Source organism: Haliotis asinina, chromosome 13 (genome assembly GCF_037392515.1).
Source record: "Haliotis asinina isolate JCU_RB_2024 chromosome 13, JCU_Hal_asi_v2, whole genome shotgun sequence".
In the NCBI taxonomy this organism is placed as follows: Eukaryota; Metazoa; Mollusca; class Gastropoda; order Lepetellida; family Haliotidae; genus Haliotis; species Haliotis asinina.
This window is the reverse complement of record NC_090292.1, coordinates 32,133,798-32,160,719: the sequence shown is the minus strand read 5'-3', so window position 1 is coordinate 32,160,719 and position 26,922 is coordinate 32,133,798. Positions and strand designations below refer to the sequence as shown.

Sequence of the window (26,922 nt, the reverse complement as noted above, 5' to 3'; positions counted from 1 at the left end):
TGACCAGATCTTCATGCATGGAGGTACCAGATGAAAGCAAAAGATGACCCTGCTTATGTATCCTTTATGACTAAATGCACCCCACCTCTGATAGTAAGCGACCAGTCTGCTGATGTGGGTAAAGCTAGTTTGTCTCTCCAGACGACATAGCCGCCCTGAGGTCTACACTGTATTCCCTGAAATAACTGCTTATTCAAGTGATTATTTACAAATTGGATAAGGTGGTGCCACCACATACACTTCAGGATGGACTCGCCCAAGCTAGCTGCCAGCCAATCAGATCATCTGAACCATGACCGCTTCATTCTTGCCAGGGCATAGAAATGAAGAATCTGCTTTTATATTTCTTAAGATTGACACCACTGTGAAATAGATCTAAACAAGTTTTTATGGCTTGAAAACTGCTTAACGAGGCCAGAACAATATATTTTTTATTAATAGCCTACTTACCAAACAATTTGAAATATATTTAAAATTTTAAAATTTATACCAATTCACAAATTTCTTGAAAGATGCTGTGTTCAAAATTAATTTTATTTACTTTTTTAAAAAAAGGTAGTTTTAACAAACTTTTTGCATTCTTAAAAAATAACACAAAAGGTTCACCAGAATTGTGATGCTTAATGACCAAAATGACCAAATGATTTTGTAAAAAATAATTTTTGCCAGAATCTGAATACTTTCGCCATAATCAAACGAAACTTTAAAAGCAAAATAGCGTCACTTACATGAAGAATTGATCTGGCCTTAATCCACATTGTCATTTGATGAAAACTGGGAAATTTCAAACCAACCAGTTCGCGGAGTCTCGAAATGACAAGTCACTTTTACTTGCTGCCATAAATATTCCATGACTTCACAAATTCATAACATGTCAACAACCCTCAAGACGTCTCCACGGCGACAACAGTGATGCTCCATCCACTTGGCAACACTTACATTGAAAAACAGATTTAAGGTAGACTGTTTGTACAGAGTGACCTATGTACAACAAGTTGAAGAGCTCTTGTATAGACGAGTACAATGTACAATACAAACTTCAATATATCTGTTTAACTGTCATACTTATAAACAATAAAAGTGTCTCATAAGATAATCAATCTTGGGTAATTACCATATTTAACAAATGCATGGTTGGATGGATTATTATCCTATTAAAACACACGGAGATTGATTACCTTATAAGAGTTACCTCCCTTTGTTCATTAAAAACTGCTTCCTCTGCTCCATTTCACATTTTAGCTCATTTTCATAACATTTCACACAAAACTAGTAAATATTAGTGAGGTAAATATAATGAGAAAAAAAATTACAAAATATGATTGATAAACAAAGGGAGGTAACTGTCTGAGACACATCATATAACTTGTATGAAACAAAGAAGTCAAAGGGCCTTGACATTTTACAGGAAACTGTACACATTAAAACTGATCATAAAATACTCTTTTTGTGAAGATCAACTTCAAAGGTCAAAGAAATGTAAATGCCTATGAAATCGGGTGTGAAACATCAACATATCATACACATTGATAAAATGGCACGGACAGGTGAACAAGTCAGTTCCCGCTATTTTACATCAACACAATAACTGTAAATTTTTTCATATCTCAAGTCATAAATTCAAACTCCAATCTCAAACTGTGTCATTAATCAATGCATTGTGAGATCACTGGCTTAAGATTATCATAACTGTTGGAAATTACAAATGTAAATGCATCCAGATAATGAAACCCTTTTTCTCTCAGGAAGATTTGGATTATCATTCCCCTCATGTAAATATGCACTGCATTGTGGGATATCAACCAATCAAATCAACCAATCAAATCATCTCAAACCTTCTCATCTGTACTGAAATAAAGCACAGACATTTTCGGAAACAGTTTTAACAAAATAATCATTAAAACGATATATATATAAATTTCACTCCCCGAAAAATTGGTCATGTATTTCCTGGAAAAAACACATAACAAACCACAGCAATATACGTTTTTTCGACTGTAAGGCATAAAAGGTTTTTGTGCTCGTTCCTGACAGCCTCAATCTGGTACACTGAGGGTGGTGCTGCCTTCGAAATGCCTGCCATCAAGATTTTGTACTCCATTGCTGCAACAACATTGCATCAAGAACAAAGCTCAAACATGCGTAAAACATGACAAGAATGGTTTCATCTAATGAACTTTGCTGATACAGCAGACCTTTAATGCTTCTTTAGATGGTTTCCAAGACTGAATTTATTTTTTTAAATTACAACCGAAATGCAAGAAAAATATAATTACTAGTAACCCAATTTATTCATAAAATTAAGAAGAAATGGTGGATGGCTTCATACACTTAAGTCTTCAGACAAAAACATCACCAAATAATCATTTATCTTTTAGACACTTGTACAGTCAGAACTAATAAGTACGATGTGTCATTATTGATTTCCTTTTCACAACTACTTACAGAGAAAGTATCATGCGAGGCACCTATTGATGGATACTATGCACCGTATAAATTATCATCACTGAATGTAGGTTATCTTTTAAAATCCAACTATTAAAAATTAAAAGGGCTGTTGTACATTTCTCAGCACAAAACTAGGCAAATTTTCAATCATGTTCCAGACATTTACTCTGATTGCAGTATTCGACATATTAAATGCCCTTTGCTACTACTAATATAGGGCCATCTCCTATTCTTGCGGGTTCCCTATTCCCGTTGTAAACACATTTTCTGCCGAGGTCGTCGATGCGTGATACTTAGCGTTTGCTTACATCATTGACCAGTAACTAGGAAGTGGCCTAAGTCTGTGAATTATCAAAATTGTGTAGTGTAACGAATATTCGTGAGTTGTAACCACTTGGAAAAATCGTAACTTCCCCCTTCCCTTCCTGATAAGATTCCCCTTCCTTACACCTAATAACATTCTCGTTGTACCGCGAGAATAGGAGACGCCTCGAAAAGTCAGAGGCGGATAACAATGTTTTTCATGGAGCTCAAGCGAGATAATACACTTGATGGATGAAGGAGTTGATAGATGCAGATGTTAGATGGGGATCTCTTCATTTAAAAAACAACAAGCATACATACGAAAAGACCTGTTTATATTATTTTTTCAGCTGATATTCGTAAGTACCGCAAGAATAGGAGATGCCAGTATAATATGAATTTCCTTCAATGTGAGTTTTGTTACACACTTCAAAATATTCCAGCAATATGACCTTCAAAATAATTGATGGTGGAATAAAACCCTGGTCACCAGCATCAGTCAAACACCCTAACCACTAGGATATTTAAGTTTCAACCTGTCTGCCAAGTCTTCACAAGAGAGAGAGAGAGATCCGAGTTTTAAAGCATTCATTACAGCCTTAGGAGCACAAAAGAAAATATATTTCTAATTTCCTCATCTACCCTTTTCTGGACTACTGTTATTAATAAATTTTTTTCATTTCAAGTTGCACATCAGTATTGCTATGCTTTAATTTTATTACAGGTCTCTATGGATTAATTAAATTCTACATATTAATGTCATTCTAAAAACAATTTGCCCCCAAATAGTGCGAATTACCATTTTCCTCATAAAATATTTTAAAAATTGAAAGGACCACCTGAAACAAGATTTTCTTTTAGCTTTAGGCTCTTAATATGTCGAATGTTGTAAATTTTAACAAAATACAGACCCACACAAACCTTCAGCTGAAGAATATTTACTATTTTTGAAGCACATAAACAGAAACCTGAAATTTTATTGACAAAAATACTCAATGGTTGAATTCCAACCACGCTACAACTCACCAAAACTGTCTTGTAACAGAGCGGAAAAATAAGATATTACAATGATGAGTGAATACAGTGTACTATGAAACGAACAGATTTGATAACGGATCCATTCAAAGACTGAGGTAAGGGATAATTAGACAACATATGTGAGGAGTCGCTGGTGATTTCTGAACATTTCTCAATCATAATGAGCTATTCTGGAATTTGACCGATGTTCAAATTGTCAGAATCAGACACTAACCTACATAATGGTAACTCTCGTAGGATGATAATGGATGAATATAGAACTATACAGTATATATAACCCGATTATACAAGATCTAGATCTATAGGACTCCGTGCTGCTCGTATTGTCCACTCACACATGTGATACGGTGGCGATATATGTGAAATGTGTGATCGGTACAGCACACAACATGCATGGAGGAATTATGTAATATACACTATGATGGTGGTAAAACACTATTCATTTTGAAAAAAAAGGAAGAAAAACAACTTTGAATAATCACATTGCAACAACCTCTGACCTCTGTCAAAGCACATGCGGAAAATTCTCTTCCATTCCCAGAATTCTGGAACAATCAAATGTATTTCATTATGTTCTATCCAACACCCCTTGAAATCATGGATGAACTCTTCCAGCCTCAGCTTTGGCAGATTCCATTTATGGAAGAGGGAGTGTCAGGTCACACAAATCATCCATCCCGAATCTTTGAAAAATTAACACATCCCTAGAATCAGAAGTTCTCTCATGATGATTCTATGGTCTCCACAGAGAAGAGTTCTTTGTGAAGGGCAGGGAACTCTACATCAGCAGCAGTCTCTCGAAACCGATTGAGAGCACGAATATGGTGTAGAGAAAATGTCCGCAATATGGGTGTTTGTGTCAACAACTTCGAAAGCAATTCATGATCATCGTGGTGGTTGGCGCCAATTTCTAATTTCAGAGCTGTCAAAATTTTTTCATGTAGTTTTTGGATATCAGTTGTGTCTTTCAAACCTGGTCGATCTGAAAATACATACAATAAATATTTAACTGTTCCTCCCAAGCAAAACACTTACAAACATGAGAATATAAAACAGACAACAAATCAGTCCAAAAGGGCAGTAACAAAGCAAAACAATCAAATGATAGACACAAGTTCAAATAGGTTATAGGTTTGGCTGCACCATCAAATTTTGGTTGCACCACAAAATAATGGCACTGGTACTAAAACCTAACATAAATACTTGCTTTGCAATTTCTCAGAAGTTCTCTGTGTAAGAAACATTCAACAGAATCTCATTTCATGATTCTATTCTAATTTTGCATGTAGCGTGAAATGTAGTAATTCCAGTCACTTACTCCCCAATCAAAACACACCATGACGATGATAAGATGCCGGATGATTAATAGTTACTACGACAACCTGTACCAGCCATTTTGAACATGCTCCAATGAAGGTTGTAAATAGTGAAATCACACCCTAAAACGCTTTGTGACAAGTAAAAAACCTCAGAGGCTGAGATAAGCTGCATATCCAGGTAAAATACATGTAGAAAATTTCCAATTACAAACTGCAAAATAATTGTTGAGGATCAATTAAGCATTTAAAATCTATATACCACCCCCCTCTCCCCAAAAAATATAAACCATGCATATGGAATGTATTTATAAACATCGTTTGCATAATGAAAAACACATGGATTGCTAAAAACTTGAACTTTTAGTATAGGATAAGGTTTGACATATGACAGTACATACCTGCTTATTTATGTTACACTATGTTACTTACATGAGTAAAATCACTGAAATACCCACATATTTGAAAGCAGTGGGTAGCGGAAAATGAAATACCCACTCAACATTCATAATACCACTCAAAAAACTACAATGGTACCCACACAATTTAAATCTTATCTAGCGCTCTGGACATACATTTCATTCAGCCACCAAGGACAAAAGTAGCTTTCTGGGTACCAATTCTCACTAAAAATCCCTCTGGGTGTTTCAGATTAAGTGCTGCCCATAAGGCGCCTGTTTCGCAAACAAAACCACAATGTGTTCCAACTTACCTGAACTAATTAAAATCAGAGCACTGAGGAGAGCCAGTTCGCTGTCCGTGATTTTCAAGTTTTGAATAATCTTTACAAATTCAAAGATGCTCCTCATCAGAATTGACTCTTCTTCACCTGCAATAAATAAATTACAAAACAGTCAGTGACATTAGGTTTTGACTCTTTTTAGCAATATTCCAGCAATATCACAGCACAGAAACACCGGAAATGGGCTTCACACATTGAACCAATGTGGGGAATCGGACTTAGGTCTTTGGTGCGACATGCGGATGCTTTAGCATACCCAAATGCCCCTAGAAAACAGCAAGTAACTTTGGTTTTTACTCTGCCTTAAGCAAAATTTCAGCAATATCACAGCAATAGTCCAGACCAGCAAAGTAATTCTAAACCTATGTATTAGTGCTGCAAAGAATCGACAGTGTGATGGATATATTGCATATGATGGTTATTGGGATGCAAACACTGCATAACAAACATCTTTTATGGATAAATCTTCCTTTAATCTTGGACACACGTTTCCGATCATTTCAGACCCCTTCACCTGACAAAACGGTGAAATGACCCCAAAATGTTGTGGACTGATGAAGGGATCTAAAATGACCCTTGAAACGTGTGTCAAATACCGATAAAAGACATTGATTGCATAACCAATTCAATAAAAACACAATATGTATTGTTGAAAATATTCTATGAAACAATAACAAAATGGATGGCTATTATTCTCCTGCCTTTAGACAAAAAGCTATAGTATGTTGTTGCATTATGACTTTCCAATGCATGTTCCTTTAAAGAACTTTCAAGATAAAAATGAATTGCAGAATTTTCAAAAGCCTACTTAAAATATACTCACTGAGAACTGAAAAGGCATCTAAAGGTACGAAGTTATTGCCGAATATAACGCTATCGGATGCACTATCGTACACACGACACACCTGCATCAGAGCCAGTTCAAAACTCCCTGAAACCAAAAAAACAGAAAAATCAGAAATATTCTTCAATATCCTGAAACAGTTGAGTTATGATACAGGGATTGGGAAAGAGAACTTTGACTATGGACCATTTTCAGGATTATTAGCCATTTTCTGAATTTAGAACGGGCCACTGCTCTTATGACAATAGTAAACTTCCAAATTTTAACGGGCCATTCTTCATTCTAGTGTGCAAAATGGCCAATGGCCCCTGCCTTTACCAATCCCTGTGATGGAATTTTTTCCCCGAAATAGAATCCTCATTTCTTCTAGAAAAATAACAAACTAGGTCCAGCAAACCAGTGATTAAAAGCATGCAAATTCTTGTGGTGTACATAGTGGCTGCAAGAGTCGCATACTCCCCAGGGAGTTGAGATTGATATTATGATAATACGATGTGACGTTGAGATTAACTTCCAATGATGGAAGGAAACGAATCTCAGCACCTTGAGCAAGCACTAGTTGCATGGATATAAGCACCATATATAAATATCCAATGACAAGCACTGGTTGCACGGACATGTGCACATGTCCTATAAAGACAAGCACTGGTTGCACGGACATGTGCACATGTCCTATAAAGACAAGCACTGGTTGCACGGACATGTGCACATGTCCTATAAAGACAAGCACTGGTTGCACGGACATGTGCACATGTCCTATAAAGACAAGCACTGGTTGCACGGACATGTGCACATGTCCTATAAAGACAAGCACTGGTTGCATGGATATATACGCCATATAAATGTCCCATAATGATGAGCACTGGTTGCAGAGATATGCAACCTTGATCTTCATGGGTCCAGCATTTGGACATGCTGAGTTTAATTGTGCAAACAGAATTTTAGTTGACCCCTGCTGTGGACAATCTCGCTGGAAGTCACAGACGTCTTACCTGCTTTCAACAGCATGATCTGGTCATCCTGAGACAAGTCCATGAAACCAGGGACCATCTTGGCAAACTCAATTATCTGTTGTACCGCAAGCGTGATCTTCTCGGCCATCTCGATCCACAGCTGGCGATGAGTCTGAAACAGTTATAGTTAGTAGTGAGTGAGAGAGTTTAGTTTTACACCACACTCAGCAATATTCCAGCTGTTTGGCATCAATTATCAAGTTCAAATGAGACATTCCAGTCATCGACAGTGTGAGCATTGATCTGCGCAACTGGGAACCGATGACAGCAAGTCAGCGAGCCTGAATACCCGATCCTGTTAGTCGGCTCTTATGACAAAAAAAAAAAGAAAAAAAAAAAAAAAAGAAAAAAATCATAGTCACCTTTTGTGGCAAGCATGGCAGGGACACCAGAAATGGGCTTCATGCATCATATCCATATAGGGAACTGAATCCGGTTTTGGTTCATTAAATTATTTCATATATACAGGGTTTCACCTACCCTGAACAGTCCAGTTCCTTGAATGTTCCGTTGCTGCAGGGGAGGGTGTCATACACCTGAATAAGTCACCCAGCCTTCTGTTGCTACAGGGCAGTTTCGTCTACTCAAGGCAGGATATTGTCTACTCAGGACAGGGTCTCATCTACTCAGAGCAGGGCCTCCCTTACTCAAATCAGGGTCTCACCTATAAAGGGCCTGATATCGTCTACTCAAGTCAGTGTCTCACCTATTGAAGTCAGGGTCTCATCTACTCAGGTCAGGGTCTCATCTACTCAGGTCAGGGTCTCGGTCTCGCATACTTAAGTCAGGGTCTCATCTACTCAGGTCAGGGTCTCGGTCTCGCATACTTAAGTCAGGGTCTCATCTACTCAAGTCAGGGTCTCATCTACTCAGGTCAGGGTTTCGTTCTCGTGTACTCAGGTCAGGGTCTAGACTACTCAAGAGATGGTCTCATCTACTCATGTTCGGGTCGCGTTTACTCAGGCCAGGGTCTCATCTATTCAAGACATGCTCTCTTCTACTCAGATCAGGGTCTCATTGATTAAAGGCACGGTCTAGTCTACTCACCATACTCTTGTAGGCGACCACCTGTTCTGCTGTTGCTGGTCTCTGTTTCAGGGTCTCTATTTGGTCATTGTTGTATAAACATGTCCTCATATGGGCCTCCATCACTGCCTTGCCAAATGATACTGCAACAGGTACATACACATATTACTGACAGTGGCCAGGATGTAGCAAATATGCCCGGAGATTGTCACTAAGCACTACAATATGCTCAGGAGAACTGAGTCTGTAAACATAGACTATTCACTTGCATTATTGTTTCTGAAAAACTAACATTCTCGTAAATGCTATTCACTTTGCGGAAGATTTAACTGCATCAAACAGGCAGCATTGAACTTGCACAAGGTTTCATTGACAGCAGTTTGGAACAAAGTTGTTAATATGACCTATCCTAATATTAGTGTTAAAACTTGAATGGTGTACAGTCGTATATTCAACAGCTTATCGCAATATTTGAGTTATAACTCACCAGTTGGTTCGCGGCATTGTGTAACACCTATATTTAACTTGTCATTGTAGACACAGTAGGACTAAACAGCTGTGAACAGTGTAACTGTTCACATTTGTGAATAAAAAAATAGAATTACAGCGAAAATAATTTACTATCATATTACTTTATAGAACACTCCGTAAGCATTACAATATTTGACTTGCTAGTCCTCCTAACTGTTCCACTGTCAGGTACCGAGCATATTGCCATCATATGGATGTATTTTCTGTTGTAAATTATTTAGATGACATCATTCAATGTTCCAAGACAGTTGTTTCAACATTCTAATAATCAACTTTGCTGAAGTCTCTCAGAAATACAGTGTAAAATGTAACTTAGTGTTAACTGTAACAAACACATTATCCTACTTGCATGCAGTTTATGCAATAATTGCAAGGGACAAGCACCTGGCTGAGCAGGTACTTGCCAGGTCTATGGTTAGACAGGTACTACCCTTGGTTCATGACTAGACAGGTACTTGCCTGGGTCCATAACTAGACAGGTACTTCCCTTGGTTCACTACTAGATAGCTACTTACCTTGATTCATGACTAGATAGGTACTTTCCTGGGTCCATGACTAGACAGGTACTTCCCTTGGTTCATGACTAAACAGGTACTTCCCTTGGTTCATGACAAGACAGGTACTTGCCAGGTCCATGATGCCAAGGTACTTGCTACACGACGCAAAGCCGAGTTTACAAACAGTACCAAACACTCACCAGGATCCATGAGGTCTATGGCTCGGAGTAGAGTGACTGGATGTGGGTGTGGTGGCGTGGCGGTAGTGGTGGTGGTGGTAGTGGTAGTGGAAGTAAAGCTGCCGTTGTCTGTTGATGTTGGAAACTCCTGCTGTGCGGGCTGTGTGTTGGATATTGTGTAGGTGTAACCGTTGCTCTGATACCCGTACTGGGGACTTGATAACCTGTAACATAACAAACATGCCATACTAATCATTAACGACAGGCAATATGGCTGTAACACCAGATGACAGTGTTGGCTCAAGAGAGGGCTTTGGAGTCTTTTGACTCATCAAATTCGGTGAGGACCCCCTCTATTTTACATCTGCCCATCTATATAACATTGGACGGGGGTTCAGAAACATTATTTTCATCAATTTGGACCCGCTCAAAATTTCATCCAAATCTAACACTGAGATGATGTCTGTAACACAAGGAGACATGGCTGCAACACCAGGGATATGGCTGTAACGCTGACAGATAAGTCTATAATGACAGGAGATATGGCTGTAATGACAGGTGATATGGCTGCAACACCAGGGATATGGTAGTAACGCTGACAGATAAGGCTATAACGACAGAAGATATCACTGAAATGAAAGCTGATATGGCTGCAACACCAGGGATATGGTAGTAATGCTGACAGATAAGGCTATAACGACAGGAGATATGGCCGTAATGACAGGTGATATGGCTGCAACACCAGGGATATGGTAGTAATGCCAGGACATATGGCTAAAACGCCAGGAGATATGGCTGTAACGCAAGGGGATATACTTGTAATGCCAGGAGAAATGGTTGTAATGCCATGTGATATGCGTGTAATGCCAAGAAATATGGCTGTACACCAGGAGACATGGCTGTAGTGCCATGTCAGGCCCCCCTAAGTAATTGAAGGAATTACAGCAAATTTGAAGGAATTGCATCTCAAATGTAAACAAACGCAGCCCACTCGCGAAACAATTGCAGCGATATCGGTAGTTTAACGGTAATAACAGAAACCCATCGGCCCTATCGGAAGCAATGTCGGTAATACTGGAAACACGCTCGGCCATCTTCGGAGATTTTTCGGTCGCGAGCGGAAACTCACGCAGCAAAACATGGCGTCGTTGGAAGAAGCACCCGTCTCGGTGAGTTTTGTTTTTAGTTCCTACTATTACATTTTTATACTTATCCATCTTTGACCACCCGCGTTGAATGCGTTTAGGTATGAGGTGTTGTCGAGGCAATAGCTTATGTTTTTGGGAAAAGATAGTCACTCTAGGAGAGTGTCACAAGTCATGCCCCTGGAGATCGTTTACATCTGAACATCGAAGTCGTGCCGATGATTACGAACGTGCGCTAGATATAACATCATTTTTTTTGTAAAATGTGTTTAAATTTGTCAGTTGCACTTCATAGCAAGAAAAATTATGGCTCATAAACTTCCTCATGGCGCACGTTCATGATGTTCATAATCATCGGCACGACTTCGATGTTCAGATGTAAACAATCTCCAGGGGCATGACTTGTGACACTCTCCTAGAGTGACTATCTTTTCCTAAAAACATAAGCTATTGCCCCGACAACACCTCATACCTAAACGCATTCAACGCGGATGATCAAAGATGGATAAGTATAAAAATGTAATAGTAGGAACTAAAAACAAAACTCACCGAGACGGGTGCTTCTTCCAACGACGCCATGTTTTGCTGCGTGAGTTTCCGCTCGCGACCGAAAAATCTCCGAAGATGGCCGAGCGTGTTTCCAGTATTACCGACATTGCTTCCGATAGGGCCGATGGGTTTCTGTTATTACCGTTAAACTACCGATATCGCTGCAATTGTTTCGCGAGTGGGCTGCGTTTGTTTACATTTGAGATGCAATTCCTTCAAATTTGCTGTAATTCCTTCAATTACTTAGGGAGGCCTGCATGTGATATGGCCGTAATGTAATGTGATATGGTCGTAATGCAATGTCATGTGGTCGCAATACAATGTGATATGGCTGAAATGCCATGTGATATGGCTATAATGCCAGGAGATATCACTGTAACACCAGATGATAACGCTGTTACAACGCAACATGTCCCTCTAACCAGCAGCCCCACCCAGTGATACGTCTGTAGTGATGCAACATGTTACACCTATTAGACAACTTGCACGAAGCACAACTTTTATAGGCAATAGTTAATTTTGATTTCATTTTGCAGTAAAACTGAAATTGACAAATGCTTACATGAATGTTTCAAATGAGTAATAAAATATTACAGCCTTACCTGTCATAGTTCTAAAGCTTAACTGCTTCCTTTTTATGTTCATTTACAAACAAAATAAAATAAATTCCTCATATTCACATGTCACTGATACAGGATGTAAATCTGGTCATATACTTTTCCCGTGTCGGCTACCCTACTTCTACCACCGACCAAACACAAGAAGGAATGAGTATACTTTTATGCTGCTTTTAGTACTTTTACTGACATGAGGGCACAAGAAATAGGCTTCACACATTGCACCCACGTGGGGAATTGAACCAGAATCTTCAGCATTAGCGTTGGTCCCAGGACTCACATCCACATAAGCTTAGAATTCATTTTCAATATGATCCTGTTGGGATGTTATTGCTCAAGTAAGTCAATGATATGAGGGTCAATAACAGCATGAGCGACTGAGTTTAGTATTACATCGCACCCAGAAATATTCCACCTATATGTAAATATTACAGTCTGGACCAGACAATCAAGTGATCAACAGTATGAGCATCAATTTATGCAATTGGCAACCAATAACATGTGGCAGCCAAGTCAGCAAGCTTGACCACTCGATCCTGTTAGTCAAGTCTTACGAAGAACATAGTCGCCTTTTATGGCAAGCATGGGATGCTGAGGGCCTGGATCTTCACAGGACCCTCTCATTAGTACGTTTGTTAAACAATAATGGTATATTAACAATTGATTCTTAGAATCACCCAGGAATTTGTAAATTTCGAACATGGACAAAAACCTGGATTCTTCAGCATCTATATACAAGAAACACACACATCAAGAAACAATGGTACAGCAAACTAAGATATAAGAAGCATGAAGTACATCATAATGCATACTCTTGTTGTCATGACAACCTTAGCACTAAAAGATGACTGACTTGTCGGTATGAAGAAATGAAATTACTGAAAATAAATTCATCAGACAATGAATATCTACAAACCCAACCCTGTCTCTATGTATAATTTGTGTTGATTTTGCTTAGAACCGTTTTCATTAACAATCTAGCTTTCAAGATTACAGGCTGGACAGTGGCCTTTAAACAATCAAATATGGACCACACAATCCAGTGATCAAAATGAAAGCTCGACTAAAAAGTAATAAAAATTCTCATTTCCCACATCACTTCCTCGAGTTTTCACATCAAAATGTCAGTTATGTCGGTCAATGACAATTTGTCATTTACTTCCATTTCCAAATTACCCCCAAAATGAAAAGAATTTACTCAAGATAAAATATGGTATTCCTGAAATAAAACATCATGTTTGGAAAAAGACACTTCTGTAGATATGCATTACGATCTCCCTCACAAGCATCAATGAGAACTGCCACTGATCATTTGACAGGAAGTCTTTGGAAAAGACGCACTGTAATCTCTCAATAAGTCCATGTTCACATATAAGCCCATATTTGTTCCAGAGGTGCAAGGGGTTAAACAGTACAATGCGATCATCACAACCATTCCGTTAGCACATGAGAGATTACAGCCTGTCTTGGGTACAATATTATTGATACTTCTAGCAACAAAACAATTCTTGTAAACAGTGACAGACTCATTAGCATTCATAAGAAATCTGCATTTCATGTTTCAAAAAATCATAAATGCTGGGTTTAGTGAGATATTATACTTTGAGAAAGTCACGATCAAAATATGGGTACATCATCATGTCAGGATTTCAAAAAAAATTAAACGTTTGTCAAGAAAATAGTTTCATTACACTGGAGGGAAACTAGTCTCTCCAAATGGGAAAGTTTGCCAACAAACTGAGCAACAAAATGAATAGATTCCAGCATAAGCTTTCAATAAACACTTTTCCAAATTTTCACCAAGAAAATTTGTCCCAAGATTTCAGCAGTGCTGAATTGCTGTAATTGTTTCCTTGAATATTTTTTTCTTGGCAACTACAAAACCAGCTTATTATAAGTTACCATGAAACAAAGAGGTCTCCTTTCTGCTATAACTTCACACCTCATGAAGGCCCCCATGCATATCCAACAAGTGGCTCAGCTAGCGTGATACAGATTTTAACACACTGTTTGCTAAAGCATTAATCCCTGCAAGGAGACCCTTTTTAAATTCACGGTTATACAAAAAATGCAGAATTCCAATTTTCACCAGTTGTTATCTGCAGCAAACAAACTCGAGAAGCTTACGTTACAAACTGATGATTGTTGTTGTTGTTGATGTTGTTAATGTTGTTGTTTGTTGGAAATGGAGTTTGAAGACCATCATACCCATTCAGCCGCCCTTGTTTCACCATATTTGCTTCATCTTCAACTTTCTCTCTCTGTTTCTTTGACATTCGACCAAACTTTACAGCTGGAATTAACCAGGAATTATTTGATATTTCTGCTATAGTCAGTAATACTGTAAATGACAAAAAGTCATGCCTGTATCACACAATACAGTGATTGATGTCATGAGCATTGATCAATGAAACTGGGATACAATGACATGCGAGCCTGACCACCAAATCCACTTAGTCATCTATTATGACAGGCACTGTTTCAAAAGAACAGTTGCTATATGACTGAAATAATACAGTGCCATGTAAACCTTTTACTCACACCAAAGTAGCCCTGCGATGACCGCAAGTCAACTACGTTAACATAGAGATACAACAGTTGTAACACTCTGATGGCTTTGAGAAATAAGTCTCTGGAAACTCATATTATTTCCCAGAATCCCCATGTCTTCTTAAATCCAGTGACTGATATTATGAGCATAAGAATGACTGACTTTAGTTATACACTGCTTTTAGCGATATTTCAGCAACATCACAGCAGGGGAGATCAGAAATGGGCTTCATACATCGTACCCATGTGAGGAATCAAACCCATGTTTTGGCGCCACCTACGAACGCCTTAACCACAAGGCTACCCCACTGCACTTACATGGACAAAATGACATGCATCAACCAAGTCATCACAGTTGACTACCTGACCTACTTTGTTTCCTAGTTGCTACCTTTGTTGTATCTTCATCGCCATGACAACTCACCGTCTCTGGACATGCCAAGTGCTATACACTTCTGTAGTCGACAGTACTGGCATCGGTTCCGGTTCACCCTGTCTATTACACAATTCTTGTTTCGCGGACATTGGTAGTTGACTGGACCGGACTGACTCCTCCGGAAGAAACCCTAGAATATTATTGTGAGATGAGTGAGTGAGTGAGATCAGTTTTACGCCGCAAACAGCAACATTCCAGCTATATGGCAGCGATCCGTAAATAATCGAGTCTGGACCAGACAATTCAGTGATCGACAACATGATCTGTGCAATTGGAACCGATGACACATGTCAACCAAGTCAGCAAGCCTGACCACCGGATTCCGACAGTCCGCTCTTAGGACAATCATAGCCACCTTTTGTGGCTAGCATGGCAGGGACACCAGAAATACATCATATTCATTTAGGGAATGGAATCCGGGTTTGGTTTATGGCAAGCATGGGTTGCTGAAGGCCTATTCAACCCCGGGACCTTCACAGGTCTATAATGAGATGAGGTGAAGTGAGGCAAAATTAGGCATTATGTTGTATTTTAGAACGTTTCAATCATGTATGTGTGGCGGCTTGTACTAACTAGACTTCAGCTGGATTTAGTGCTAGCCCCCATTAAGCATGAATACCTCACTCAGAGACATTACACTGACTCTGAACCAACAGGTTCTTATACCCATTAATGCCAAGTGCCAGGCAGGGACCAACAAGTACCATGTTTTAATGTCTGTTGGTATGACATGGCTTGGTATAAAACCTGTGACCTTCCGATCTAAGTGTGGATGCTCTACGTGGTGTAGTGGACACCACGGAGGCAGTCAGGAATGGTGTAAGTGGTTGGTAGTTGTTCTGTTATTTGTTGCGAGTGGTTGGACATGGTTGTGAGTGAGGGTTAATTTGGACATACCTTGCAGCCTTCACATGTGATAACGCCATAATGAACGCCCGATGACTTGTCCCCGCATACCTTGCACGGGATAACCTCAATCTGGGCTGCAAAATAGGCAAAGGATTATTAATTTGGGAAGATTTTCAATTACGAAATGGAACACAATCGAACCAACTTTACTCAAATATGTCCATTAGTGTTTTCAATGCCAACAGCCATGTCTGTCTGCATCTGTTGTCTCTACATAGTCTATCTGCAACCTGTTGCATCTCTCTGTACCTGCCACATCTGTCTGCCTGTCGTATCTGCCTGACTGCTGTATTTATCTCTTTCTGTCATGTCTGTCTACTTCTTCTGTGTCTGTCTGTTTCTTCTGAGTAAATCTCTGTCTGTCATGTCTGCCAGTCGATCGGGATCCAGTGTCTATCGGCATCTGCCATGTCTGTTTATCTCAGATGTGTCTGTCACCGTCTGCTCTGCATGTGTGCGCAGTAATGACTCGGTTTTTGTCACAATGAAATCAAAGACCCTCAGTGATTGTCCATCTACCTATTAATGTCTAACAAAAGCATCACAAAAACTACAGCATAAGGAGTTACACAATGAAAGTTCTTCCAAAGAACTGTTCTTCTCTCATTAGGTCTTATACACTTTGAACATGTGGAATCCCATTCCTTTCAGACATGTGTTACAAAGTTTGCGTCTACCGCAGTTTGTTTGTATGTTAGTTGTTTCACACTGCCCTCTATATTCAAGTTTTATGGCTGAATGAATGGCTGGTGGGGTAGTCTACTAGTTAAAATGTTCACTCACCACAACCAAAACCTGAGATCAATGTGTCCTCTGTCAAGATATTGCAGGAATATTGCTAAAAGAGACGTAAAACTAAACTCCCTCATTCTAGCTGACAGAAAATAATCAAGTGTGCACCAAACAATCACATGACTGACATAAAAAAAGATCTACCTAGCGCATCTGACCATCCAATCCTGTTTATTGCCACCATCTTGTGATGAGCATGAATTGATAAATATCAGTTCAGACCTAAATCTTCACAGCATCTAAAGTTAGTCGAAAGCCAAATCTCATGTTGTGTCTGTTCACACAATTATAACCACCTCGAGGCTAAATACTGGTATTACTTGTCGAATGAGATAACCAAATAACTAAACTCGATTATATTAAACCACTTTACGAGAGTGACACACTTCACTTCACTAAGAAGCAAAATCAAAGAGGAAATGTTTTCCGCAATAACATCTGCAGTGTTCGGATTCCTATTTACATCGATCACACCTCACACAGTTATAGCTATTAACAACCACACATTTTCAAAATTTCAAGTTCCAACAAGAAAAAATTGAGTCCAGGAACACGGATACCCTCGCTGCCGTAGGAAGCGTTCCCTACACTGAGTGTGTTCTGGTGATTAATTTCTATTAAACAAGTCCTATAAACATCTATGCAACTATGAAATGCACACCTTTCAAGTCCCAATGGAACATACTTAATCAATTCTGTTGAGCAGTTTTTGTGGAGAAGTGGATAGAATGAATACCCCATTTCACTATCATCAGAGAGAAATTCCACAAAATTTACACCTCTAAACATGTCTTTAAATATACAAGAAAAAAACAATGAAATATACAAAAACAAAATATGAGACGCACACCTTTAGAGTCTCTATAAAAGTCATATGTAAGCTAAACAAGTTTTGTGTAATGTTTTTTGTTTTAGAGGAGAAGTGGATAAGTATGGGACGAACAGGATGAACAGAACCAAATTCAACTTCAAATTCAAGTTCAAATATCTATAGATGTGACAAAATTAAGTGGACAGACTTCATCCTTCATAACACTATATTCAGGGAAAATTTCAACAAATTTATGTAAGTTGTAAGAGCATTAAAATTGAAAAAAAAATAAATAAAACACAAAATCAAAATATAAGATGCACACCTTTCGAGTCCTATAAAGCATATGTGTAACACAAATGAATTCCATAAAATAGTTTTTGACGAGAAGTGGATAACGTACACCACCCCCTAGAACACTATAATCAGACAGAAATTCAACAAAATTTATGTAAGTTCTAATGGCATTAAAATTGAAAAAATAAATAAAATACAAACTCAAAAAATAAGATGCACACCTTGAGAGTCCCGATAAATCACATGTGTAAATCTAAATGTAAAACTGAAATACTCGCTTTCTTCAACATACACACACACACATAAATTCATGTTTGTGTGTGCATCAGATATTACCCTGTGATAATATACTGAGAGAAGCAAGCAGAGGATCACATTAAAATCAAAGTTCCCTTTATCTTTTCCATTTTTCATCAAGATTTCCCTAATAATATTTTCAAGTTTTCATCACTAGCTTTGTATTGCACTGTGGGAAGATATCTGAGAATAAGTAAACGAACATATGTATGAAATGTCAGCTGTCCTGCTGAGCCTGGCTGTGTGATGAAGAATTTGTTATGTAACACATATTAATCTGTAACAATATGTCACTTGTGACCTGCCAGGAATTTATATACCCTGACCCCTACAAGAACAATGGGCTAACCCAGCGGTCAGTGGCTATTGTTACAGCCTGTACCAATGTATGTATGGATGCAGGAAATGTGGCAACTCTCATAACATTGTCATGTGGTCACAGATGGCTGATGACAGACAACTGTCACATATGTCAGCGTGTCATTATTTAATTTCCATTCGACAAGATCCTGGCTTGTGGTAAACACTGGATGAAAATTAAGGCCATGACAAACTGATTATTTGTTTTGCTGGATCAGATTTGTCTTTAAAAATAAATTCGGTATCTGATGTCGAGCCTACAGCCTTGGGAACATTTTCACGAAGTGGAGTGAGTGGTGAGTGAGTGAGTGGTGAGTGGTGAGTGAGTGAGTGAGTGAGTGAGCAACCAGTTATGACAGACATTGTTTCCAAAGAATGGTTGAAATAATACTGAAATAAAATCTCCACTGAAGAAAATCGTAGCCCTGTGATGATCTTAACTTTAATACTTTAACATAGCCTTACGACAGTTGTAATACTATGATAGTTTTGAAGAATAGGTCCCTTGGAACTCATGTTATTACCCCAAATCCTCATGTGTTCTTAAATCCAGAGACTGACATTATGAGCAAATACTTTGCGATTATTTTCTCAGAAACATTTCATTCAGTCACATGCCCCGACATTTGTGTTCAATGACAAATCAGAAAATCAGAAATGATCTTTTGGCCTGACTGAAATATGACTCCTGGATGATTATTGCAAACTGTTACGTTAATCAGATATTAAATCGAACATATTGAATACACAGTTATATTACGTATTAGCTGACGCAGCTTACAACATTTGGAAGGCAATTTGGTAGCCCAGTGGTTGAAGAATGCACTGGTCAGGATGAAGACTGGGATTCAATTCCCCATATGGGTACAATGTGGGAAGCCCTTTTCTGGTGTCCTCGGTACTGCTGGAATATTTCTGAATGTGATATCATACCAACTCACTCAATTTTAATATACATTTGAGCCAATGACACACAGTATAGGGGCCTGTTTCACAAAACTCTCACAAGCGTAAGACTTCGTAACTTTCCAAGTAGCACTTGTCCGTCCTTACTGTAACATAGGACGTACGAATTCTACAAGAAAGGTTACGAGATCTTGGGCTTACGAGAGTTTTGTGAAATGGGTCCCTGAACCGTAGTCTTTCATTAATAATTTTAGTACTACTATTACTATTATTAGTATTATTAATGGCCATTATTCATGATCAACAGAAATGAAAACTCGTTAAAACTAAAGCAAGATGCATTTAACTGAATATATGCCAGGCGGGCGGGATAATAGCTAACACTCTTTTTATTGTTCCATTCAACATGTTCAACACTACATGAACTGTTGTGTTGTTATTGAATTTGTTATCCAATACTTCCATCTGTTACCCCAAATTAATGACGTGCATATTAATCTCATAGAGGATTTGTTGCACCCCTAAATACAGAGATTGAGGGTTCTAGATACGGACCGTATCGGCATACATAGTCGTACGGATAAAAAATAAGCATGATAGGGTAGATACTTTAGAAAACGTAGCAGATACGCACCACAGCAATGGTGTACGATTTTAGAATCATTTGCAGATGTATTTATCTGAAAGCGTATTGTTTTATTGTTTATGGGCCTGTTTACACAAGAGTGACAATGTTGTGGTACATTTAAAAATGATCCACAAGATCACTGATACTCCACTCTGTACTCTAAATGTTCTCCATTTCTCTTATATTGACAAAATAAGGATTACTTGCTCCTCATGTTGAAAAATTATCTGAAGCCCTGGAGATTTAAAATAATTGTGCAAGTTTGGTAATAGCGCTTAATGGCTACCACTTTTTCCATTGGGTAGGTAGCAACTCACATTACGTGTGCTAACAACAACCAAAAAATGGAAAAATGGAAAAAACAATTCTCCCCAAACAGGTGTTATTGAATGCAAAATTGAAAATTGATTTATTGTCTCATATATATGTGTGATAAACCATTTAAACTATTTTATTTTAGCATTAAGGCTTCAAGCCACTGAACTATCAATACAACAAATGCATATTTAATAAATGACACAGCATACTGTTGTAAAAATCTGAGATCGATGGCATCTGTAATGAAATTTGCTCAATGTTAAAGAATGGTGATCGTGATATTTTCCAATACCAGATTATCAGGAAATCTGTACTGCACTCACCACTCAGCGGTCCAGGGTAGTATAGGCCTTTAGCAACCCATGCTTGCAATAAAAGGTGACTATGCAATAAAAGGCAACTATGACACATGGGAATGGTTCATAACTGCGCAGATCGAAGCTCATACTGCTGAACGCTGGATTGTCTGGTCCAGCCTCGATTTATCTACAGACTGCCGTTCATATAGCAGGAATATTGCTGAGTGCAGCATAAAATGCACTTACTCATTCACTCACAGTATCTCCGGCAGCGTAACAATTATTGGGAAATCCCTGAAATAAGCTTAGCGCGTGATACCCATGCAGGGAACCAAACCCAGGTCTTCAGCGTGACAACAGGGATGACAACCCAAAATTAAGAATGCAATTAGAAATCCGATTTCCCTAATATAAAAAAAAGAAAAGAATTTTCCCAGGAAATTTTACAGATCCCTATAAATCATTCCCCTCAAAGAATGAAACTTTTCAATGACGTTACACACTGAAACAACTGAAACTGTTTTGCAGAGCTCGACAGCAGTATTTGTGAATGTTAAGTGAATCAAATAAACACTGCGTGGAATTTAACAGGCAGCCAACTCAACTTCTGGACAACATTCTTGTTTAAACAATTTGAGAACTTCTGTAAATAAAGTGTTATATTTAATTATTTATCATTATTTTTGGTCAAAGATAACCTGGTCCAGACAACCTATATCTTTGTTTTATTTTGAAAAAATAGGAATGAAATCGGCTTTGTCAGAATGGCAGAATTGATGTGTATTTTTCTGGTTGATTATGATAAATTTGGGAAAGTTGGCCTCTCCGTAAAAAGCTACCTCATGAGTAATACTACAGCAGGGAAATAGATTATTTGACCCCGTTTGGATCATAAACACAGGTGGAAATAACGTTAATATTCGTACAGTACTCTGGTACAGGTGCACATGTAAAATCACTTGTCCTGATAATATTTCCAACAATACCAGCCAAATTTCTTGTTGAATTTTGTTAAATAAGAAACACAACACTGGAAAGTCAAATGGACACAGGTACACCTTCACATACAAATTTGCTTTCCTGGCAGAAAAAAAAACACTGGACTGGGGCGTGGGGCAATGGGTTATTTCCACTCCTGAAACAATTAGCATTTTTCATCTAATTCTTATTAAATAAACCCATTTATCACAAACAAACATCAGACACTTGCCACTGAAATTTGTCTCAGTCATAAAAGGCATTTCTGCTTCTGTCTCCCACAATGCATCTTTTCACCTCAATCTTCCTTCATTGGTCCAAAGCCAGGCCTGGTAACAGTTGACTCATGTGCAACCACATATCAACAATTAACACTTGATAGTTGTAAACAATGTCAAGTGACAAGTGGGCAGATGAGAGCTAGGTCAAAAACAAATTTCCTCCATTTTAACTATTGTGATCCTTCCACCTGATATAGTGGTGAATTGTTCCACCCAGTACGATACCGACTCTCAGGAACATAACTTCTGACCTGTTTTTCGGGACACAATTTGCGCGGTAGTCATACGACATGGTATTTGTAGCATGATCTAATTACAGCAGATACATGAAGACAGCTTCTTCAGTAACAGCAGTCTACATCCCTGCTAACATCGCCAACAAACAACTCTCCCATCCATCAAATCCCATCAGTGGTGAAAGCCATACAGTGACCGTTAAGAAAAAACAACCAGTGATGTCTTGTAACTATTGTGAGGTGAGATGACTTGTACCTATGGTGAGGTGAGGTGAGACGACACGTAACTATGGTGAGGTGAGGTGAGGTGAGAGATTTAGGCAACAACCAACCACTTGATGTGTGGTGTTACGATGTGGAAAAGGGAAGGATAGGAGAGAAGTGAGGTGAGTAAACGAGATGAGGGAGGTGTTGAGTTGATTGGTGAGGTCAAGTGTGGTGAGGCATGATATGCAATCAACCCTTTCAGGTGAGTTGTATAGGTGAGGAGAGGAGAGGAGAGGAGAGGAAAGGAGAGGAGAGGAGAGGAGAGGCATTTACATAAAGTGGCGGCCTGCAAAAAAATCAGTCTGGACCAGAAAATCCAGTGATGAAGAGCATTAGAACCAATCTACACAGCAATTGTGTCAACCATGTCAGTGAGCCTGACCACCCAATCCTATTAGTCACCTCATATGACAACCACGAGTTGTTAAAGACCAATTCAAACCTGAATCCAAAAATTTCGGCAAAAAAAAAAAATATATATACAATGTTAATTCAAGAGTAGTATTATTTCCAAAAGATGCCAATCCAATTTTTCCAGCAAAAATATATGGACCACTGACTAAATACCCACATTACAAGTCACCTGATATTTAAAGTCATCATCTCTGTCAGAAGCAATCATATACTTGCTTAAGTATATAAGGTAATAACTGAAAAGAAGTGAAATTTTCAGTCTGGATAATGCAAACACACAATGTTAAAAACACAAACAGGAATGTGAGAAATAACTGATAATTATGATGATTACAGTTATTCATAAAACAGAGAGGCACTGACGGAACAAGATATCATTCAACATGGATTCTATTGCAAAATCAAATTTATCTCACTGCCTGACAGTGCAATATTGAGCTGTATTGCCCAGCAGCAAATGGTCGGGCAGCTATACAAACTAGCCAATAATAGTAACCACAGGTCATGGTGCGGTCAGTTTTGTCCATTAGTGTTCGGTGGGAAGAAACCCAGTCGATATGTTGACCTGATGAGCTTGGTTCTGTGTGGGAATGTTTTGTTGGAGTATAGTTGTGTATACAGTTATCTCATTGGATTGCTGAGTGAGTGAGTGAGTCAAGTGAATTAACTTAATTTTCCCCAAATAGAACTGATTTATCTGTATATTTAACTTTGATAAACTAACTCTCTAAGTTAGTGAGTTTAGTTTAAAGCTGCATACAGAACTATTCTAGCTATATGTCTGCAGTCGGCAAATAATCGGATCTGGACCAAACAATCCAGGGGTCAAGAGCATGAGTATCGATCTATGCAATCTGGGATATAGTGACACATGTCAACCCAGTCAGCGAGCGTGACTGAATTGTAACTTAACATGAAGATTCAAGTGTTGAAATTAGCCCAATGTCAAAATTTTAAATTTGCAAACTTACAACAAAACCTCGTTAAACTTCCTTTAACATTATTTGAGAAATTTATGAATGAATGAAACAAGCGTCTTAGTTATTTGAAACTGGACCAAAGTGTGTTTGGATACACAGCAATACAATATTTCCTTCTGTATTTCGACCGGTGCTTTGAAAATAACCCGTGAAGGTCCCGGGGTAGAATAGGCCTTCAGCAACCCATGCTTGCCATGAAAGGCGACTATGCTTGGCGTAAGAGGCGACTAACGGGATTGGGTGGTCAGGCTTGTTGACTTGGTTGACACGTCATCGGTTCCCATTTGTGCAGATCGATGCTCATGTTGTTGATCACTGGATTCTCTGGTCCAGACTCGATTATTTACAGACCACTGCCATATAGCTGGAATATTGCCGAGTGCAACGTAAAATCACTCACTCACTCACTCTCCTGTATGCCATCAAATTCCATGTTGATATATCTTTCATAATTACATGATCATGTTCATGTCATTAAAATCGGGGCAAGTGGAAAATTAGTCAGGACAAGTTACTTTCAAAAAGTCACCTGCCCTGTGGCTAGTGGCTTTTAACAAAAACATTTTGAAACCCTGCTTGGGCTTCACCCAACGTACGCATTTGGAGAACAGAACCCTGATCTTCAGGGTGACGAGCGATTTCTTTACCCACTAGACTACCTCACCGGTCTATTTCTGTAGCGTTTCAACAATTTATGCAGATTCTGTAGCGGTGGCATTTCCCCTAAACTTACACGTTTCTCCCTGCAATATCCCATCCTTGCCATAATTTCTTTTAGAACAAATCATTCTCAGTTGTGATTCACCGGCGAAAGGCTCATAAGAAATATAAGCACTGTATCAGAAGACAAATCATGTCACACCCACATGTCATCAGGGTACACCTTGTAACATCATACCTCTAGAAAACCTACAATCACTATACCTTGAAAACAGAACTTGGTACAGATTACCCTGTCAACTCGCCCTATCTCACAGTCCCTGAACCACATTATTTTCCCTACTGTCAAGCCCTCTCTGCAATGCTAATGAATTAATGAAGCAAGTCTAGATTTCGTCAGGTTCTGAATCTTTGGTCTCCCTGGGTCCCCTTTTCAATTTAAATGGGTTAGTTTGTAGCTATCAAAACTATATTCAGCAACTAAGCATTAGTATGCAACTCGTTCACCTCTGCTGTTGCTAAACTCAATGGCTGAAACTACGCTGATGTGACGTTAAAGTCAACTCTGATAAACTCAAGTTTATATTCAGGATAGATTTCTGACTGAAGGCTCTGGAGAAATTTAATATTCACAAGTGAGTGAATTTAGTTTTACGCCGCTTTTAGCAATATTCCAGCAATATCATGGCGGGGGACACCAGAAAATGGGCTTCACACATTGAGCCTTTGTGGGGAACTGAACCCGGGTTTTCAGCATGACGAGCGAACACTTTATCCACTAGGCTAGCCCCTCGCCCCAGTAATCATAACTAACAAGCAGCATTGCCTACCAATAATTAGTTGATGTTATTCTTAATGAGCGCTGAACACGAGCAGTAATTTAGTCTGGCATAGGCATGTTTTGGTCACTCTGGACCAGCTGTGACTGATGTACAGAAATAGCGTTGGAATCCAATCTAACCAACCGGATTATACCGGATCACTTTGTGGGATAATACAGAAATGACACCGTCCATAACATATCCCTCTCTGTGTTCAAATCACAGCCCAAATAATGTTCAGAATACTACCTGAGAGGGGTTGAAAATACAGCCCAATTATTGTTAAAAACACAGCCCAAACAGTTTTCAAAACTACCCTTATATAGTGTTTAATACAGCCCTAACAGAGTTGAAAACACAGACCTAATACTAGTGTTCAAACAGACCTAACAGTGTTCATAGACCTAACCGAGTTCAAAAGACAGACCTAACTGTTTAAAATACAGACTTTATAGTGTTTAAAACACAGCCCTTATAGCGTTGAAAACACACACCTAACAGCATTGAAAACATGCATTTAACAGTGTTAAAAAACCCAGACCTAATTGCATTTAAAACACTGCTTTGACATTGTTTGGCATTTTCCACACAGGTTATTCAACCTACTATCTTTACAAAGTCCAAACATATACATAAATCTAGACTACTTTGAAAACAAAATGAAGTCTGGGAGCTTGAAAACTTAACCATATGAAAAAAAATATTCAAATATTTGTCATTTCCTCAAAATATTATTTTCATCACAAAAAAAAAACATTGTGAGGAACAGGGACTTGTCTTCACTTATTGTGTTTCAAAGTTTAAATATAAGAACCTTATATAAGTTGCAATTTATGAGAGGCTTAGCACTCAGGGCACCTGACTGCATTATGGACCAGTCCATTCTGACAAAGGGGTGCAAGCATCACTGACAACAAGTACATGGTTGTAAAAAGATCAGTCATGCTGAAATACATACCCTAAACAAACTGTCAATGTGTGTAAAGTCCACAAAGTAAATCACAATAAATTCTGAGTTGCTTACATATAAGCAGGTATTATCACATTCAAAATGCCATGTGTAGCCATACATGCATAGAATTAATCCCTGGAGTAGCTTTTACAGCTTGCATATTTGTATTACTTTAATGATCAAATGCAGGCATCCAAGACATAAATTCTACAGCACTGTAAACACAAAAGTGTGCATAAAAAGGACACTTGAAAACTCTGCAAGCAGTCATTAAGGTTTCACACATTGCATCCATGTAGGGAATCGAACATGGATCGTCTTCCCAGTGGCAGGCCACTATTTCAACCACTAGGCTACCCCACAGCCTCACTCAGACAAGTATATCACTATTGCATTTCCTTTTGTCAGTTAAATAGCACATTTACAATGTTCCCTAAAAAGATTTACACTTTGGGGTCAGGTTGCCTATGCAAATTTTTGAG

The 26,922-nt window shown here is 38.6% G+C and overlaps 1 protein-coding gene across 4 annotated transcripts in view; it reads right to left on the bottom strand.

Annotated features, from left to right (window-relative positions):
* Window positions 1–531: 531 nt before the first annotated feature.
* LOC137259771 (probable nuclear hormone receptor HR3) overlaps window positions 532–26,922 on the bottom strand; it is a 47,212-nt gene continuing 20,821 nt past the window's right edge. For 2 of the 4 annotated variants that reach the window (XM_067797385.1, XM_067797383.1), the window contains 9 exons: window positions 16,132–16,217; window positions 15,223–15,364; window positions 14,457–14,541; window positions 9,959–10,161; window positions 8,752–8,873; window positions 7,684–7,816; window positions 6,671–6,778; window positions 5,818–5,934; window positions 3,670–4,771 (listed from right to left, as the gene is read on the bottom strand). In XM_067797385.1, coding sequence (XP_067653486.1) covers window positions 4,512–4,771; window positions 5,818–5,934; window positions 6,671–6,778; window positions 7,684–7,816; window positions 8,752–8,873; window positions 9,959–10,161; window positions 14,457–14,541; window positions 15,223–15,364; window positions 16,132–16,217 — 1,256 coding nt within the window. In that variant the 3' untranslated portion in view covers window positions 3,670–4,511. Of the gene's footprint in view, window positions 4,772–5,817; window positions 5,935–6,670; window positions 6,779–7,683; window positions 7,817–8,751; window positions 8,874–9,958; window positions 10,162–14,375; window positions 14,542–15,222; window positions 15,365–16,131; window positions 16,218–26,922 lie in introns of all 4 variants that reach the window. The other 2 variants (XM_067797382.1, XM_067797384.1) reach the window with 2 other exon arrangements.